This window comes from Prunus persica, chromosome G7, assembly GCF_000346465.2.
Source record: "Prunus persica cultivar Lovell chromosome G7, Prunus_persica_NCBIv2, whole genome shotgun sequence".
NCBI lineage: Eukaryota > Viridiplantae > Streptophyta > Magnoliopsida > Rosales > Rosaceae > Prunus > Prunus persica.
In genome coordinates this window covers 20,791,190-20,810,941 of record NC_034015.1, presented here as the reverse complement: position 1 = coordinate 20,810,941, position 19,752 = coordinate 20,791,190, and the positions used below count along the sequence as shown (strand labels likewise).

At 35.5% G+C, this 19,752-nt stretch overlaps 1 protein-coding gene across 1 annotated transcript; it reads right to left on the bottom strand.

Annotated features, from left to right (window-relative positions):
• Window positions 49-18,487, bottom strand: LOC18769496 (nuclear pore complex protein NUP205). Its single transcript, XM_020568381.1, has 45 exons — window positions 18,148-18,487; window positions 17,840-17,935; window positions 17,108-17,182; window positions 16,910-17,014; window positions 16,707-16,817; window positions 16,162-16,321; window positions 15,250-15,335; window positions 15,030-15,152; window positions 14,712-14,939; window positions 14,520-14,613; window positions 13,741-13,889; window positions 13,156-13,272; window positions 12,849-13,055; window positions 11,854-11,955; window positions 11,579-11,722; window positions 10,671-10,801; window positions 10,457-10,576; window positions 10,062-10,185; window positions 9,630-9,827; window positions 8,915-9,033; window positions 8,568-8,718; window positions 8,366-8,478; window positions 8,194-8,275; window positions 7,975-8,061; window positions 7,771-7,848; window positions 7,118-7,324; window positions 6,460-6,552; window positions 6,218-6,331; window positions 5,922-6,092; window positions 5,733-5,788; window positions 5,585-5,657; window positions 5,305-5,495; window positions 5,087-5,213; window positions 4,902-4,979; window positions 4,397-4,561; window positions 3,539-3,685; window positions 3,294-3,431; window positions 2,520-2,663; window positions 2,047-2,169; window positions 1,835-1,930; window positions 1,585-1,722; window positions 1,390-1,490; window positions 697-816; window positions 430-562; window positions 49-347 (listed from the first exon to the last, which is right to left on the bottom strand). Exons 1-45 carry the CDS (start codon window positions 18,286-18,288, stop codon window positions 264-266), a joined length of 5,640 nt encoding a protein of 1,879 aa, XP_020423970.1. The 5' UTR covers window positions 18,289-18,487; the 3' UTR covers window positions 49-263.

Below are 19,752 nucleotides of genomic sequence, written 5' to 3'. Positions count from 1 at the left end.
TTTACATCAAAACTTCAGCAACAGTTGATGTTTTGCACAAACTCCAGCTTGAAAACAGAGTAATGCTCTGTTTGACTGACAAAAAAAGTTGTATTACTTTGCACAATTGTAACAAAGTTATCATTTTACAGATTGCATCATGATGGCATACCCTTAATGACAATCAATCCTAATATAATACAACACTACAACATCAGAACACATAACTCAATACATTATGTGAAATTTATCGAGTCAAACTATTATAGCCAATTAGGGCATCCTCACGAACCCAACCTTTGAATCGTCATTTCCTCGAGTGAAGTCACTAATCTGCGAAACACCTTAAGATTGTGGCCTACTTTATCCTGAGAAGAGAAGAAAGAAACATTAAAGAAAATTTCACACTTAGTAACTGAGAATGACCGGGCCACATAGTAAGAAGCAGACCTCGCTTAGTAACTCAAGTCGTTCTAAAGTTGGAATCAGATTTCCACACAACGAAGATATGTCCTGACCCGGGTCAGATTTGGCACCACAAGTAATTGCCTTCAAAGATCCATTGGCATCGGATACCAAAGATCTGTCAAGGAAAAACAACATTGACCAAAAAAAGTCGCCATTCATCAACATTGAGCCTCAACATATTTCCACAACCAACCCTTCTCCGAGGAAACAAAAGACAGAAAAGAAAGAAAGAAACGAAGAGGTGCATACCTGTCCTGAAAATGGATTAGGAAAACATTCAGCACATGTTCCACGAGTGGAAGTAATAAAGTTACTAACTGATCTCGGATACCAACAACCTGGCACATTTCTACCATCGCAATATATCTCCTGGAAAAAAAAAAGAAGAGAATCCAATAGAAAATTATATGCTTCATGTTCCCAGAAAAAAAAAAGAAAAAAGAAATATGTGTTAATCAAACAGACTAATTCTGATGAAGTTGAACTACTTGGGCAAATCAATTGAACAAAGACAACGATTTTACTTCTTAATGGGGAATATGTAATTGCAGCTGCTTTTGAGCAAAGGACAATAGCAGACATGATAAACGATTAATTAATAACTGTCACTAATTCCAAGTAAATTGAAAAACAAATCCATCACTTTTAATTCATGTTCTCTTGCTTGTCACTGTCATCAGTATATATTTCAACATACATTCAAATATATGTTGATACCCATAACTTGCTGCTCACTAGTGAATGACAATCTCAAGGATATGCTGATATCTATAACTTGCATTGGGCAGATATACAATTTCTCATTAGGTTATAACTTATAATTAAGGGAGTTTTATCAAAACTCACTTAACACAACAAATTGACAGACATTATTGAAATGATTAAACATATCAATGAAAAATCTGGAGGAAAAATAAAATGAAAAGACAACTCAAGCAGTACCTTTTCTGAATATTGTCAGATGATGACATACAAACTTGCTGAGCAAACATATTGATAATTTCATCCACCTCCTGTCTTGATACTTCATTTATGTCTCGAATCTGCAGAATATATAAAAAAAGGTAATAGTAATTTAATGTTCAAATTTTTGTGTGAAGTGATAAAACAGGAAATGTTGTTTGAATCCAATTTTACCTTATTTAGTAGTAAAGATTTTTCCTCGGTGGCTCTTTCAAGAGCAGTTGTGACAGAAGTGAGAAAAGAACCAAGCAAACTCAATGTGGGATGTTGAAGACGAACAGCAGCATTGTAATCAGGGGGAACGTCTGAGATCTGTAGTGCAGCAAGTTCGTTAGTGAAGTATCAACAGATCTATCAAGCCAATACAACTTGAGCAGGTCAATCATTAATAACATGCAGATCAGCCCAATGATTATCTACCTACCTGCAGTCTAAGTGATTTCTTTGTGACCAGAAAATATAGATAAGAGCTCAGGCTGAAGCATAATCGAAACGAGTTAAGCTCTGACTTCCTCTTATTCTGCTCATTCGCCATCAAACAAGGGGAAACAGAAAACAGAAATATCAAAAACTAAATTACAAGGACTGTACAGTCAATAGGTCAATTTACGTTCCCTTAAAAGAACATGTACAAACCTCAACGGATTGAACTGATCGAGCAGAACTGACAGACTCCCAGTCACGAGAGAAAAGAGCATGCATCAAACCAAAAAGCCCTTGAACAAAGCCACATTCATCACTCTCTTCATAAGGCCAAACCTACAAAGGAGGAAACGTTTAACTGCATTGCATTATTAAACTCAAGCCAACTAAGCCTTTACTAACCAAATGGAATGAAAAAAGTAGACAGGAAACTCTTGCAGAAAAATAAACAGCATTGCAGTTTATAGAACAATACATGAGGAAACTGGGAAAATGGATTTTAGGGATCCAGTTAAATGCCCCAAAAAAACGCAAATGATCATATCCTACTCAACCATGTTACAGGCCTAAACTGTTCAAAAACCATTTTTGGAGGCACATTAACGAAGCTAGCTTTAAGCAGAAGTTGACCACAGCTTCTTTAACACAATTCATGCAATCCAAAATAGATTATAAAGAACAGTTACCTTGCTAAGTATACCAACAACCAGATTTATCTGCTCCATCACCAATTCATCAGCTTCGGAAATGTCTTCCTGAAGAACATGATCAAAAAGTGATCTATGCCCTTTGACAAAATCTATGACTTCTCGAACAACTTTATTCTTCACCTATTATATGAATCCAAATTATAACGGAAACAGCATTTTCTGAAATACAAAGGGACATTGAATATAGAAAACCAAGACTGACAGAAACCTTAGGCAAATATTTAGAAACAGAAAAGAAAAGAAAAAACAAGTTAGTGATTTTTACAAGACGTGGCCTTTACAAGTTAGTGTTTTTTACTGAATTTACATAATGAAATTACAAAATTGTATAAGCTTCCCGCCCATTTAATCATAATAAAATCCTAGGTGTTATATTCATGTAGGATTCTATACTTCATCAATTGGATATTTTATGCTTCATACAGGTATGCAAGCTATTTAAGTAAAGTTTAATAACATATAGCTGATACAACACATCTTTGACAAGTATTTGACAGGACCTGCAACTTAAAATACAGCATTAGAAATAGTTATTATTTGTTTCAAGCCTTCTCAAGAAATAAAAACAATTTCGCTACTAGGTTGTTATTTCTTCAATTCCAACATCCCAATTGCAAGGTATATTGAATGGATTTCAGCAGGTAAAATTGTGTCTAGTAGATGAAGCATGCCATGATAAAACCAATATTCTAGGACAACAGAACCAGAAATTTCAAAAGCTTTCTAAAAAGAAAATAAAGGAAGGCTAACCTCAAAAAATTCAGAAGTATCGACCAACGACAACAGAGAAAACACTAATCTAAGAATAGGAGTTATAACCATCCTTTGCTTCTTGATATCCACTGGAACATCTCTTTGATGCTTAGTGCCAACCCATCTCAAGCTTCCCTGCATTCGCATGAAATTCAGCAATGAGATAAAAGAAATTTTCTGAATAAGCACAGAAAGCAGTTTGTGTTTCTTTGAAATAAATAAAACACATAAGCAGCACTTACGAGAAAGTTGACTGCCCTGCATGAAGCGATATGCTCCAAAGCACCCATCGAAAAGATAACCTGAGCTCCAGATTTCCCATATTTGTGACTTATTCTTAGTAGTAAAGCAAGTTCAGCCTCGAGAGTGTATGCTCGCTGTCCACCATCCTAGAACAATTTTTTAGCAAAATTATGTGAGATGTGAAGTTAAAAAGGAAAAGAAGCAACGTGAAAGAGCACCCGAAAAAAAAATCAACAGAAGATAATATGACAAACCAAGACATCGATATCATAGAAGAAAATACAATAGCTTCACCAAACTTCAAATCAAATCAAACTCACATATACACTAAAAATTGGGTGGTGAAAGAATTTGCAAAAGGTCGGTTAGGGAGGGCACATATGTTACTTCCTCAAAGGATTTTACACAGTAAAAAATGGCAAAGTTTCTTTCATTTTACCTTTTAAGTGAGTTTTTTTTTTTTCCAATTGTCAATATGGGTCAGACTTGTAATAGTGCTGCTGGTGTAAATATATGTAAATATATTTTGTCCCAGCGTTACAAAATTAACAAAGCACTATATGTAAATATAGCAGTTAAATACAAAGCAAAAGTTCCTATACAGTAGAACCACTGCAGTGCTGACCACCAGTTCCCAACCCAAACTCGGGTATGTTTTCTAGTAAACAACTTATCAGGAATTATTGGATAATTTGGATTTCAGGTAACAAGGAAAAGCATTTTACCAAAGTCGAAAGAGATCTTACAGTTGGCTAAACTTAAACGTGTCAAATAAAGGTTAATGATGTTAATAATGCCTAGTATCATACAATCAAAACCACCCTGCTATTGGACTTGATAGTTTATTAAACAAGCACCTGATGAGAGAAATTGCTGATGCTCATTAAGCAAGATCTTAAGAAACCCCTGCTTTGAAGTTGGCTTAAGAAATATCTTTCATGATCTACACAAATCAATGCATCCAAAACATAGAGTGCCATTTGCTTCCCAAGTTCACTGCCTTGAGTAGCATCCCTTATTACCTGAAGGTACATAGTTGAAGGAAAATATGTCAAAGATTAAAAAATAAAGGGAAAATAGTATTTGCATTGTAATAATGATTAAAGATATTAGAAGCAGTAACAATTTTATATTGTGTATGCATGACTGTGTGATGCGTATGCACTCAAAACTACATAATCCTAATACCGCAGAACCTTCCTAGCAGCAAAAACATGTTCGACAGAAGAACTCTTCCATTTAAATTATAATTCAGATCCAACTCCTTCCATATTAGCAATATATTTGGTCTTGAGTAACCTAAAATATCAAGCTATATTTTCTATTAGATACAAAAAGTCAGGGCAAGAATGAGACACTTACCAAATCCAAAATAGGCTGAGCTTCTTTCCTTAATATAGAGAAATTGGCACGAGCAAGTTCAGCCTGCTCTCGATTGATCTGAGGAAATAACATAAGTAGCATCACCATTGTTAATGCTATTCTTTCCACCGGATGATATTTAGTGCAAATTAAAAGCAATACATTGAAATGATAGAACTACATACCTTCTGGAGTTCCATATCATCACCATCTTGTTCATCAAGCAGCAAGAACTGCAGAACGGTTGACGGGACATCTGGATCAAGCATATGTTGACAGTACTGAAAATAGCTAAGAAGCAAAGTATATAGCCTGAAAACAATTTCCAGAAGGTCAGATGCAGACTGAAAGAGTTTAAACAAGCATGGAAGCAGCAGAACCGATATCCTGAACAGGACCATACCGTCTCCTTAAGGCTTCTGATGATTCATGTCTAAGGATTGCCAACGTAAGCTTAAACAGGATTGCGTGACAAGCTCCATTGGGTAATTGTTTTGCCATGATAATATCAAGACATGCCAAACTATCAGAATTAAAACCACCAGGGAATAAAAACCTTTCATCTCTTAACTTCGCCATGCATGTCAGTGCAACCTAAGAAATTTTTGTTTTTAAATTAGAGATCAGCAATAACTTTCAAATTGAAGCAACATTGTAAGACCAGAAAAATAAATCAGTCATACCTGGCACAACATAATTGCCATCTTCAATGAACAGTCTGGAGAAGCAGAAGCAGTAAGAGCAGCATCAAGAACCCTGTTAATGGCAAGACAATGTGTTACGAGAGGAATAGGAAATGAAGAAAAAGACAGATTACAATAATAGACATACTGATATAGAACTTCAGATCGATTTCCAAGTGATGATATCCTTCTGGATGCAGATATCTACCAACAAAAAAAGGAAGAAGAAAAATGACAAATATTGGTGAACGTAATGCTGACAAATTATTAGTAGTTCAAGGCTAAAACCAAATTGAAGACTTCTCAATCATGCAAACTATGAAAGAAAAGAACAGACCTCAACAATATGCGACCAGCCAGTTAACATATGTAGTTGGGCAGCTTGCTCCTCAAGGTTCTTATTGTGCTTCCATCCCCATCTCAACAACTGTTGAATTGTTTCTTTTACATCATTCAGCTCTACGTCACTTCCAATGTTACTCAACTGGGGATAAACAGATTTGAATTTCTGACCAAGAAAAAAAAAACAATATAAATCAGTAACAGGACTATCTGTTTTCAATTCAGGGATGAAAACAATTAACATCTAGTACTTAAGGAATAAATTCACTTTCTGGAACTTAATCAAGCAACCTGCCAAAGTTTGTCACGGAATGAAGCAAGGTCTATTAATCGATCACCCCGCTCTGAGTAATAATAAACACCACCCTTCCCAGAAGTTGTAGGATAATTAAGTACGTCGTCCACCTAAGAAACATATTTGACCAAATGCAGCATAAGTGAAACAAAATAAGATATAACGATCAGACTGTTACCAAGCAAGTCAACTGTCAAGGAATTTAAAATATAGTATCAATTACAAAACAGAATATTACCAACAATTCATATTTTGTATTAGAAACAACTGGAGACAGATTCATTGTGGTATCTGGGGATTTAAATTGCACTACTTCAAGCAACTCCAACACCTGAAATGGACAAGAATCTAAGTTGTATCTGACAGCAAGAACAGATATTGTACAGAAACTCCAGAAAGTTCTAAAACGAAAACAATATTTACTCCTATGATAATGACCACCCTCAACCCTGATTGTTTATAGCATGAAGCTAAGTCAAAGATTAACTCTTCCATAACTAGTAAAATAAAAATTAGAAATGATATTTAACTAAATATTAATATTATTAGATACTTATTATACTAGAGAATCCAACCTGAAACCAATTGGTAATGATGAGAGACCCCGAGATTTTACATATTGAGAATCGTTTACGGCTTAGAATTCCTAATAAAGACTATTATATTTTCAAAAATACTTAATTGAAATTATCTCTAATATAAAGGCATGGTTGATTGAAGATAATTAGCAGACTGTCAAATACACCTAAAATCAATAAAATAAATAAATAAAAACTTGAAATGGGAATAGCTTTCAGAAAATAATAAAACAAGAAATTACTAATGATAAAAAGATTTGTTAGCCCACAGTGGCATGAGATTAAGGTACACATGTACATTTAAGCAATCAACAATACCTTACTCTTACTAACAGTTCTGGTTCCAGCATGTTCCACGCCATCTTGAAGAGAAAAGGAATGAGACACGAGGAAATCAATTCCAGTTTCAACATTTTCCTGCCCAAAAAGGTGCGCAAGGATGCTAAGGCATGCCTCTCGGTGAGTAGAGCTATTGACATCACCAACATGCAGTTCAATGGCTAACAGTCTCAGAAGCCAAGCTCTCTGTGAATAAGAGAGAAGTGAAAAAAGAAAGAAACAATATTTAAATTATGGACTGGAAAGCAAGCATCACAAATATAAAGAACTACAAAAGTACACCACCCATGTGCCAAAATATTTGCTTATAAGGATTTATGAGTCATGGCTAAGGCTTGAAGACTGAAAAAGAGTGACCTTGAAACATAGGCTGTTGATGCAGTAGGATGCAGAATGAATGTCAACAAAACAAAATGAAAGACACCTAACGTAGAACAGCCTCATCCTTCACATACCCATGTTTGCCTCTACCAATAAAAAAAACTTTTTTTTCTACAACAAATAAATAAGGCAATCTATACAAAGTAATCACTATATGTCGTCCACTATACTATCAGTTCTGCATTTTGGAAAGTTCACTAAGAGATGCAAAAGGTGTGATATCACAACAACCAAATAATTACAGAAGAAACCTGATGAAGGGAACTGATGCGAAGCGCCTGGTTGTTATTCCGTTTAGGAAGTGGGGCAACCCCAATTGTATCTAGGTGCTGTTGTGATAAAAGGCATATGAGAAAAGAAGAATGAAAACAGCAATTAGGATAAGACAAAGATATATCAGCACTTCAAAGTTTTATTCAAGAGCATCACATATTAAAAGATGAGTGCATCTTTACCTTTACAAAAAACCGATACTTTTTACTACTCAACAGATCCATAGTAGGACCACCTGTCAGTGGATCTAGGCACAACTCATAAAGGAGCTGCAAATAGTCAAGAAATTCTCTAAGACAAACCGTGGGAAAAATTCAAACAAACAATGAAATGTGTGCTCCAAAAGAGAACAGAAAGAAGGAAGAGATGTCCCAAAAGAGGTACAGACTGTTTGATCTAACCTTAAAACCGAATTCATGAAGTAACACATTTACATCAGGCTTTGAAAGCTTCTCCAAGATTTCAAGAATAACCTTCAAGCAACTGCAAACAACATTATGGAGCACAATTCACTAGACAGAAATTGGATTACATAGACATGAAACCATTAGGGTATCTTTAAAGCAGCTAAACCTGTAATGAAACTTTGGCTGTAATACAGTCCGTTCAATGGGGCTGTCAAGATCAAACTTGAGTAGTAAATGGGTGATATTGGGAGCTGGCCGACTGATATTGTCTACTAGAAGCTGTAAAAATAGAAATGAAACTATGTCAGCATATTCAAGAAGACAATAGCTATTGGATAGGAAGAAATCATGGAAATGACAGGACAAACCTGCAATATCAGTACACCTGGATCCTCACTTGTGTTCTCTGTGATCTGGCATGCTTCTGATCGTAATTCTAGGCAGGCTGCATAATCCTCAATCAAACAGCTTCCAGCATTGGATTTTAGCAGTAACTGTACAAGCCCAACCATGCGAGAACTGTGTCCCAAAATAATAATAATACAACATCATTTAAGCTTCCATCAGATGTTGTGTATTAGAAATTTATCATGAAAATATGATATTTGTGCGATTTTTGAAAAAGGTTACATGCATAAAGCTTTGGGCCATATCAGATCCCATCAGAGCAGATCAAGATGACAAAGCAAAACACAGAATGGAAGAAGGGACTTACCTTAATATACTCATGATTTTGATAGAGCACTGCTGAATTTGAGGTCGAAAATCATATCTGACATATTCCAGTAAGGCTACAATTTGATTATGATCTTGAGAGAGTATAACATCCAGAGGCTGCAGAGAAAAGGATTAGTAATTAGAACAAATCCTTGAAAAAGAATTTGGCATGTACTGCACCCATGAACAATGCTCAAAACAAGCTTTTTAGGTCATGCAACCATCTATTAGTAAAATTACATTGTATTATAATTGGGCATGGAAATGAATGTTGTGTATTGGCACAGACAGGGCATCGATATCCCAGCTGCAAAAAGACATGATGACAGGATAACATATATAAGTGAATCTTTTATTTATATATTTATCTACATTTGGGCGCATGTTTGCACTGCAAAGAACCATATATATCAAAACAATGACGAAACACCTGCTTGTAAGTTTCTTGATAAAAAATAGTAAATCTGTATAATGTTGTATTCTCGTAAGTTTATTTAAGCACACAAAGTTGTGTCCAACGTTGAGGAAACAAGTGTCCTAAAAATTATAGTTTCTACTGAAACATAGTTTCTGAGAAAGTATTAACTCATGCACTGTAAAACAGAAATAATTTTCAGAATAATGCACAGATATCTTATACATCCATTCCAAAAAACAAGTCTGCCAAAGTGCATGTAAAAATAAGCTACGCATTCAGTACAATAAAATAATACCTGGTAAAGAGGACGCCAGAAATCAGAAAGAAGCAAATCCTTCTCCAAGACAAGGATTATAATTTCCAAAGAGAGTTGCACAGCCTTTTCTAAAAGTGGGCCATACACTTCATTTGTCCGTTCAGTTATGATGGTATTGACTCCAGGCAAAAGAATACCCATAATGTTCCGGAAAACAGTTTTGCCACTCATGAAATCCTGTAACAAAATTTTTGTTATGAGAGAATGGGCACAATGTTGTCTTTCTATGTTGGATCAAGCAATCACAACATCAACAGAAAATCCCTTCAAAACCAAGATGACAATAATAACAACAATTGTACTAATCAAAGTACATAAAACACAACGCAATCATTAGATTTTAACATGCATATGCTTGATATGACATTAATTGAATAGAACAAATGAACAGAAGGAAGAATAAGCACAAACTTTTAGCAACTCTAATATGGGTAGCTGCATCTGGAGTGGAGATGGTTGTGTTACTGTTGAAAGCTGAGAACGGTCAGCGACAACGTCGATGTCCTCCTCATTGATGTCATACATACTCAATATCCTGCATCGTAAATCACACGAAGATTACTCAATATCCTGCATCGTAAATCACACGAAGATCCAAATTTTTCGACATTCAAAATCCGATATTAAACCACAAAAAGTATAAAATTACACTATTATACCAAACAGATAGACCTGGTTCAGGTAATAAAAACTGAGAAAAGACAGTAAACAGGGGATCTGGTGGAAAGAAACCTTGCAGATAAGATGCAATAAAACCATTAAAAAAAAAATACAAGCTTCTGACATGGACCGTAGGATTAACTTACATATGAAAATGCTGAAGACAAGCAACAACCAACTGCCATTTCTCACAAGGATTTGCATAGGCTCTTTGGGGGAACGGCCTGAAAACATGATCATAGATGAACCTAAAGATGCCAATGAATCTGCCAAACAGGAAAAACCTCTCGTCAATAGGGTGAGCATTCCCGAAAAAGAAGTAAAAAATCCAAAGAAATATTAGACAAACCAGCAACCAACCTACGCCCTCTATCACTTAGGTCTCTTTCTTCAGAAATAAGAGTATTTAACAGGTTAAGGAAAGATATTGTTGAAGGATATTGTTCTCTCCTTGCTTCGATTTCATTCAACTCAAATTGCATGTCATATACCTGTAAAAGACATGATAGTTTTCACATATAAAATACATATAGGACTGGTAAATTACCTTGTAACTAGTTACTATACCCAAAGAACTTCTGGAAGTATGTTGCCAAACCAACCTACACCCTCTAGTCTTACTGACAGCAATAATAATACACACAAGGGAAATGACAACATATATATATCACATTTATTAACTGTCACAATTAAGGCATACATATGCCAATTACTCTTCACACCCCTTTGACATAAGTTCAACATGCATGACCCATAAAAACATTAGTTGCAACATCCGCATCATAGCTACACTTCAAAATTTATGATAATAAATTGCTAAGAAACATATATGGAGAATTTTTTCCTTATTATCCCACAAGAGTTTGCACGAATTTCCTATTGGAGGACATAAATAACTTTGCTTATTCAGACAATAAAGGAATAGATGAGGTAAAATATAAATAACAAATCCTAATGCCTTTTAGACGCCCAATACTTGAAGTCCACTAGACATTACCTATTTTGATACTTATATTCTACCAGGTACCAAAGTTGAGTTAAATAAGTATAAGCTTACTTTATGCATCTGACAAGCGTCTATATTGGGCCCTTTAAACTCAGATGTAAGACAAATAAATCCCAACTAACCTTAGACTACCCTAAAACTAAGGAAAGGTTTCATAGAGGAACGTGACAGGGTCAGGAAAACAATTAAAAAGATGGCTTTTTAATGGCTTTGTTTTATTTATTTGACACCTAACTACCACATACTACCACCCAAAACCAACCTGTGCTGCCATGGGCTGTGCACTCTTCCCAGCATGAGATCCAACAACCACAGGTAGATCGTACTGCTCAAGATAACTCCAAACTGTATCTTTTAGGACAGGGGAGACATGAACAAAAGTTGTGATTGCATTACGCAAAGCACCCTGCAACAGTTAGCAACGTTCTTTATCAACAACAAAGAATTCAATTGAAGCTTCCAACAATCAATAAAGAAGTCAAAAATGGTATACTAGGATACTCCTCAGCAAAGCAGCATTAAAATACAGCCATCAACCTTCACATAAGGAGGGACATTTTCATAACCAAGGAGCTTGAATAGAGGCTCAATATCAGAAAACCAGTTCTTTCTTTCAAGGGGATTTCCATTTTCCACAACCTGCAGCACAGTACAAAGAACCATAAAAAGAAGTTATTCCTTTCCACATAAAACCAGTAAAAAGACTGCAATGTACAATTGCATCTGCGTAGAGAGATAAAAGGCATCTAACCTAACAAAATATAGCAGGTTCGTGCCATGTGGGCTACAGGTAGTAATTAACTAAACAAACGAAACAACCAAGATTCATACAAGTCATAGAATTTTTCTGCTGCTGATACATTCTGACAAGGATTTTCTCCCGATCAGATATTTTAACCCATAAGCACAGAAAGCACTGCAGCTTTTGCACACACAGATGAAATCCTAGACATCTTTTGAGCATCTTTTGAGAATCAAGAACAAACTAAGAAGTCTAACATATCAAGAACAGACATGTAGAATGTCAAATATTAGTGAACAAGTTGAAAAGAAGTTGGAACTAAATTCCAACTAATCCACACACAGATATACTGTCTCATTCAATAAGCTATACAGAATATTAGCACAGATATGCCATCTCCTTTCCTAAGCTCTAGAGCAATGCAGGGTCTGACTTTTCCAGGAATCTACAAAATCATTTGAGTTCCCAGAAAAAAGTAAAGTTCACTCCAATACAAAGTGAATATATGAGAAACAGCAATGGAATATAAAATGAACAATCAACTTCACTTGGTATTTTCATTCTCTTTTTTCGTTGTAATAAGCAGTCTACTTTAATATTATCAAAATTGTTGAAAGATTAAGTTGAGTAGGTAATTACATTATGAATGTCAAATACAAGTCAATGAGGTTATGGTAAACAAAAACTTGTCAGCAATTGAGAAACAAAACTATGTTATACCATCTGGTAAATAAGAACAAAAGAAATCAATTGAAAGGTGAATAAATTGAAAAATGAAGCACACTAAAACCTTTTGAAGAACATTCAAATAAGCAACAAGTGCTTTTGCATCCCCCTCTGGGAATTCCGGAAGCATAGCACCCGCAGTTTGAAGGGATTGTTTAAATTTCTCATCATAAATTGATAAGCAGTCAAACAAAGTGCTCCACCCAACAGAGCGGAACACTTTACCCTGAAGTAACTCAAAAACCTTTGAAGCACCTTCTTCACTAGATGCCTGAAAGGAACATAAGAACATGAAAATTAGGAAATTGCACACTTGCAAAGCATGCCTCATATATCAAGATTCTAAACCAGCTGAAACATGTTCTTCATACCAAGGTACTCAGCATATTCAAGAAGGCCACAAGAGTCTGAAAATTTGTATGATCCTCTCCAGCAAAGTTCACAAATGTCCACAAGACATCATTGCCAGACAACAGCTCTGGTTCCTTCTGGGGAAAATAATGCATAAAGAAAGCAAATATGAGGTCCAACTCATATAGACGAAAGAAGACACATTACACTGGAAAGATGCAAGATAAACAAGAGAACAAGAAGCATCGCTTCAAATTTATTTGAATAAAACCTGTAGAACATCTTAAGGAAGTTAAGCAATTGTACTTGTATTACAGAATAAGACAAGCACATCAAATCACTGTCATTTGGATTAAAAAAAGAATTGGTGTAAAATTGGAAAGGTCCTCAAAATGGAAAAAGAGTGTCACATGCCAACATGGAGTCCACATGTTTGTCTAACAATTAATTTAATGGCTTAAGCTGAAGTAATAATTTTTTCCTTCATTAATGAAATTGCTGTTTCTTATTAAATAATTTATTTCAAAAATAGATTTATCCAAGGACAAATAAAATCTCAATCACACTAACATGAAAAGTTAAAAAGTGTTTTTGTTCAAATTAACCTGATAAATTTCGCTCACAAACTCCAAGAGAGAGACAAATGGTAACGGGCCGGTTTCAGAGACTTGTGGAGAAGTTAAGTTACTATCATGTGATCCAGCCATGCGGTATGGACTAAGAATGCTCATAGCCCGCTCCTTCGATTCTTTACCTGCAAGGAAACTTCAACAAGCTGTAAGAAAAAACTTGCAAATGAGGGGTGAAACCTATATTATATAAATACATTACAAATATACATAGGGGTGGGGGGAGGGAGAGACAGACTTGTAATACATTCTGATGAGAGAGAGGGAGGGAATAAATTTAAATTTCCAAAGTGCAAAATGTTTCGATCAGCAATAGCCAATAGCAGTTAGATAGGGAAGTAGTGAATTGGAATTCCTGTTCTGCACCAAAAATCCTTGCTGCACCAAGTGCATGAACAAAGTATCCATTATCCACATCTCATGCAGAAATATATGTCTCAATTATACAATCAAGAACCCTGAATCCCAATTTACTTAGAAGCAAAATTATACTAGTTCATTCTCATCTATCCTCCAATTCCCAATGCATATACAAATTTTAATAATCCAAATCTCATCCACAAGCTTGGTCAGTTGGTAGAAATTTGATAACACTGAAGTTGCAGTCTAATTAAATTTAAGAATAAATGAGAGGCATACATATAGGCCAAGTTAGTCTTTCAACCACATTTTCTGCCAAGTCTATCACATTTAATACATCAAAATTAATTTTTTCTAATATATCGTTATACTCCAAGAACTAAAAAAAAATCAACTGACCTTGTCTCTGGCAAGTGGGTGAGACAAGAAACAAGTGATCAGCTTATGAAGGTAAGCATTGTACATATAAATCATATCCTCATCATCATTCTGCACAAATTACAGAAAGGATGCCAATAAGAAACAATATAGGAAAGTTAAATGACATTACTTTTGACAGCATCCAATAGAAGAAAACACAAACCAACCTGATATGCGGCAGTTCGAAGAACTTTATCTAGTATAAATTGGAAAACATTGTTTGAAAAAATGGCTTCTAAGCATGACTGTAGGTAACCCAAATCACTCGATGAAGCACTTGATATAGTATCCCTTGCAGTAATAGCATCTTGTATTAACATCAAGTGTACGGCCCAAGCAAGCCTTGTGCTATCAACAAAACCCTGAACGTTTGGATCATTTCCAACAGCCATTACCTGAAGCACAGAAGGAGCATCAATTTTCGAATCCTCATCAGAAATTTCATTAACACTGAGAAGAAAAATCAACCAAGCATTTTGTCTTACAATTTCATGAAATTCATGTCTAAAAGAAGCATCATGGGACAGGACAGATGCTTTATCAGGCACGGCACTCAGAGCATCTGATATGAAAGCGATCACAAGAGAAAAAAGAAGACTAAATGTAATCTGCATAAACATAAATATATAAATAGCGTGACAAGGCAGCAACACAAAAGAAACAAGAAGCAAAACTAAATCACTCAACATGAAGAGAAGGACATGCCTGACGTTTCATGGTGTTGTTAGTCTCGCTAAGTTCAGCAGCACAATCTTTTAAAACGAAAAGTATATCCTTTACATCCTTTGAACCTGCAATCAACATATCACATAAAGATGTTAATATAGATTATCTTAAGGGATTCCAACAGAACAGTAAAACGATGTTAATACAAATTATCTTAAGAGCACATGGAAGTCACTGCAAAGTGTAATTCATTACCATTGGTTTTGTTCAAACAACAGAAAAAAAGTATCATCCATATGATTCCAACACAAGCTATACATAAACAATGAGCTTTAAAACTATCAAATAAATCACATATGTTGTGTCAATATAAATGCATCAATATTGCCATTGTTTTTTAACCAAGACACTGCCAACCTTGGCAAATGCAATGCTAGTGGGGCATGTACTGAGTACTTCCAAATCGTAAGATCTTAAATCACAAGCACTTTGGTACCAGACGTTTTGTCTATACTCTATTCACAATAGTCACAACACCCAAATTTGTAAAATACTAGGCTTCAAGATTTCTTTCCTGAAGAATCTACTTTTTACCCACCAAAAAGACGCAAATTGACCATTTTGTCAGTAAATGTTTATTTATTGAAGCAATGCCTATCAAAAGTGACAACAATAATTCCCCTCCCAAAAGCTAAAATCATGAATGACAAACCAGAATGAATCTCATAGAAAACTAAGAACAAATCAACTAGCTCAACTATAATGTTTATAAACGCAGTGGAAATCAAATTTACAAAATGTCCAAAGAAATTCACAATAAATAAAGTGATTAAATCTTTAATAATGATCAACTATAAGTTCTTCGCATGCAAAATCTAACAGTACACTGTAAATATTCAGTATGCACAAAAACAACACCATAGTAACAAACCCATAAAATGTGTTGCTTACTCGTTCGCACAACCAGAATAGAAAGGACAAGGCAATGTCCAAGTATGAGCCTCTCCCTAGAAACCACAGCACGCCGCCCCACAAGGGCACCTCTAGAATCTAGAACATAGTGCTCAGAGTGAGGCCCACCCAGGCCAGCCGGTTCTTCTCGATTGAGTTCCTAAAATCAAACCCACCACAATTATGTTCAAAACTATATTGAGAAATGACAACACTGTGAAATTGCCCACACTAAAAAAAGGTGATCACTGTGGCATTCAAGGAAAATAGTTCTTTAATAAATAAAAAATGAATATATTTCTAACACATGCTATAATAAGTTGTCTTCAAACAATAAACCCAGCAATACTTAAACATGTGAACCAATCTGTAGATGAAAAATCCTCTTGATTGGAAAATTCCATAGTGAAACAATGAACAACTCATAACAAGAGAGATCAGAGTCAGCAGATGTAGTAAACTTTTTTTTACATGCAAAATCCAAACGTAAATACTACACTTGAAATAAGTACAATAAGAAAGAAACTTTGGTCAATGTTCCAAACCTTTATAAGAGATATTAACCTACGCCTTAGCCCATTATTGATAAGATTTTCCAAGTATTTCTGAATGTCAGACACAAGATCAGCTTCAAGTCCCTGGTCAAGCACAATGGCCTGCAATCGTATGAAAATCCACTAAAAATTAAAGGGCCAAAGTAATAATTAAAAGGTTTTAGGATGATGACTAGGGGTAGGAGAGTGAATACCCTTAATAGTGTATAGAGGGCTGTTAATAGATCCCTTCTCTCTGTGTACCAGAGACCTGCTGCAAGGCGCAAAACTTCTACTGGCTCTCTTCCCATTAAGCCCCACTAGAAATGAAACAGAAAATCACGTAATATTGCCAACTTGTAAATTATAGGCCAATGGGATATTATTAGAAACAAAAGATATTATAAATCTACCTCTTGATTAGCAGCGATAAGCAAACAGACACAATCTATCTCATTGAGGTGGAGGTCGTCGCTCAACTTCAAAGCCTATAATCCAACATAACATCAAACCACAAAAAAAAAAAAAAAATGGAGATAACATATATAATATAGCTCAAACGCTATATACTATCCAGCAAATTTAAATGAAATTGCAAATTACTTAAAGAAGAAGTCCAGACTTCAATTAATTGAAAAGGTATTTAATTGAAAAGGTATTAAGAGAAAATGCAATATCATATGTCTTACTGAGGCAGAAAACCGAAAAATGCTGCACCAGCTTGACATTTTGTCTGAAGACAAATGGTTTCTCTGAATCATGTGTTATAACATGAAGATTGAACTAGGAATAAAATCCGTCAAATAGTCAGGACATGACCGAAACATGAAAATTTGGTTGTATGCATGATTAAATCATGTATGAAGCATGGCATAATTCCCTTACAAGAATTCTATGGCCAAGCATGTACTTTATGCATTTGGGAAAGAGAAAATTTGGTTCATATATCCCACAAAATAATAACAAGTAGTAACTAAATTCTTGAAAAAAAGACAGTTCAAAAATTACCATTATAATTAAATTTGAACCCCTTAACACTTTTTGAAATTCAACTTTATGGGATCTAGTGGTTATTCTACTACGCCCTTAGCAGAAGGCACAAGAATGAACACTTCCAAACAACAAGGAACGAGCGGTATACATACAATCTGGACGTCCTGGTCATCAAGCGAAATTGGCGGCCCATCCGGAAGCCTAACTTCTCTCGACTGAACTTGCGCCCGATCTGAGGGTTTCGGAGGCTACAAAACGTAATGACCAAAATTCAGCAATAAGAGTAAAATCCCTAAAACCATTAAGATAACGGTACCGAGAAACGAAGTAAACTCCAAGCATAATTTCCAATTCAAAACTGTCCTATTACGAAATTTTAAAAATCTCTACGCTTCCATGTTCCTTTCTTGTCCTCCATTGTGCTCCGAGACCAAACGATATAGAACTAATGGGACCATACCGGATAGGAAAGGAGGGACTGGAAGGAGGAGAGAGAGTTGCGAATGGCGTGCATGAGCTCCACTCTTTGAGACGGGCTCGGAGGCGACGGGCCCAATAGGGCCGATTCGACAGTAGAGAGCAGCTGCTTCGGTAACACCATTGTGGATTGTGGATTGTAGATTGGTACTGCGACTGGTGCAAATGTTGAAACCCTAGGATAGAGAAATTAAAAGGCGGGAAATGGAATGCGAGGGTTTGCAATTTTGCTATGGGGGCAGAGAAAGGAAAGAAGAGGGTTTTGGGGTTTTGGTAAACCCCGTATAAGCCCTAATGGCGGTGACACAGTGACCCTGACTATTTGAATATGTATCTTTTTGTCCTAGTTTCAAAGTTACATTTTAAACATTATTAGGACAATGGATTTGTCAAAAAAAATAATAATTACTTATTCAGTAAGCTACGCTATTTCTTTTTCAAAAAACAACCCGAGTACAGCCGTACGGCTATACTATTCCTCTTTTTGAAAAAAGGAGTCTAGCCGGGCGGCTATACTATTTCTTTTTAAACAAATTGGAAAACCCAGGTATCGCCGTGCGGCTATACTATTTCTTTTTAAAAAAAATTGGAAAAACCGAGTCTAGCCGTCCGGCTATACTATTTCTTTTAAACAAAATTAAAAAATAGTATATTGCCAAGCGGCTGTACTATTTCTTTTAAATTGGAAAAACCGAGTATAGCCGCCCGGCTATAATATTTCTTTTATAACAATTGGAAAAATCAAGTAACGCCGACCGGCTATACTATTTCTTTTTAAAGCAATTGGAAAAACCAAGTCAGGCCGCGCGGCTCTACTATTGCTTTAAAAAAATTGGGGAAACACAGTATAGCCGGGCGGCTATACTATTTCTTTTTCCAAAAAAATTTCTAAAAACCGCTTATAGCCACGCGAAAATACTATTTCTTTTTTAAAAAAATGGGAAAACCGGGTATAGCCGTGCGGCTAGACTATTTCCTTTTAAAGAAATTGGAAACACTGGGTATAGCCGGTCGGCTATACGGTTTTTTAAAAAACGAGTATAGCCGGTCGGCTATAAAAAATTTAAAAAGTGTATAGCCGTTCGGCTATACTATTTATTAAAAAAAAAATTTTAACCGAGTATATCCGCGCGACCATACGATTTATCTTTTAAAAAATTGAAAAAATACCCAGTACAGTCGTGCGACGGTACTATTTCCGGATTAGATCTATCCCAACAGCATTTCGTCGGTAGTAAGTTGGAGAGTAATTCCACATGTCATAAGTCCATCCAGGGGGTGTATCGGCCACCAATAACATATATAAAATTTCTCCTTCTGTCCAGAGTCCTCAACTCAGAACGTTCCAAGATCCTCTTTTTACCTCGTAGATTTTTGACAAATTTCAAACAATTCATAAGGTATGGTATCAATGTTATATAAGAGGTAGACATAACAAAATTTCCATAAACAATTTTTTTTAAAACAAAAGTTCTCTTAATCATTTGGTCGGTACAATTTGGTTGAGAAAAGAGATTGCGAAGAAGAAACAAGTTAATTTGAACTAACGACATCCGTTAGATGGTGGGTTTCAGGTTTGGTGTATAAA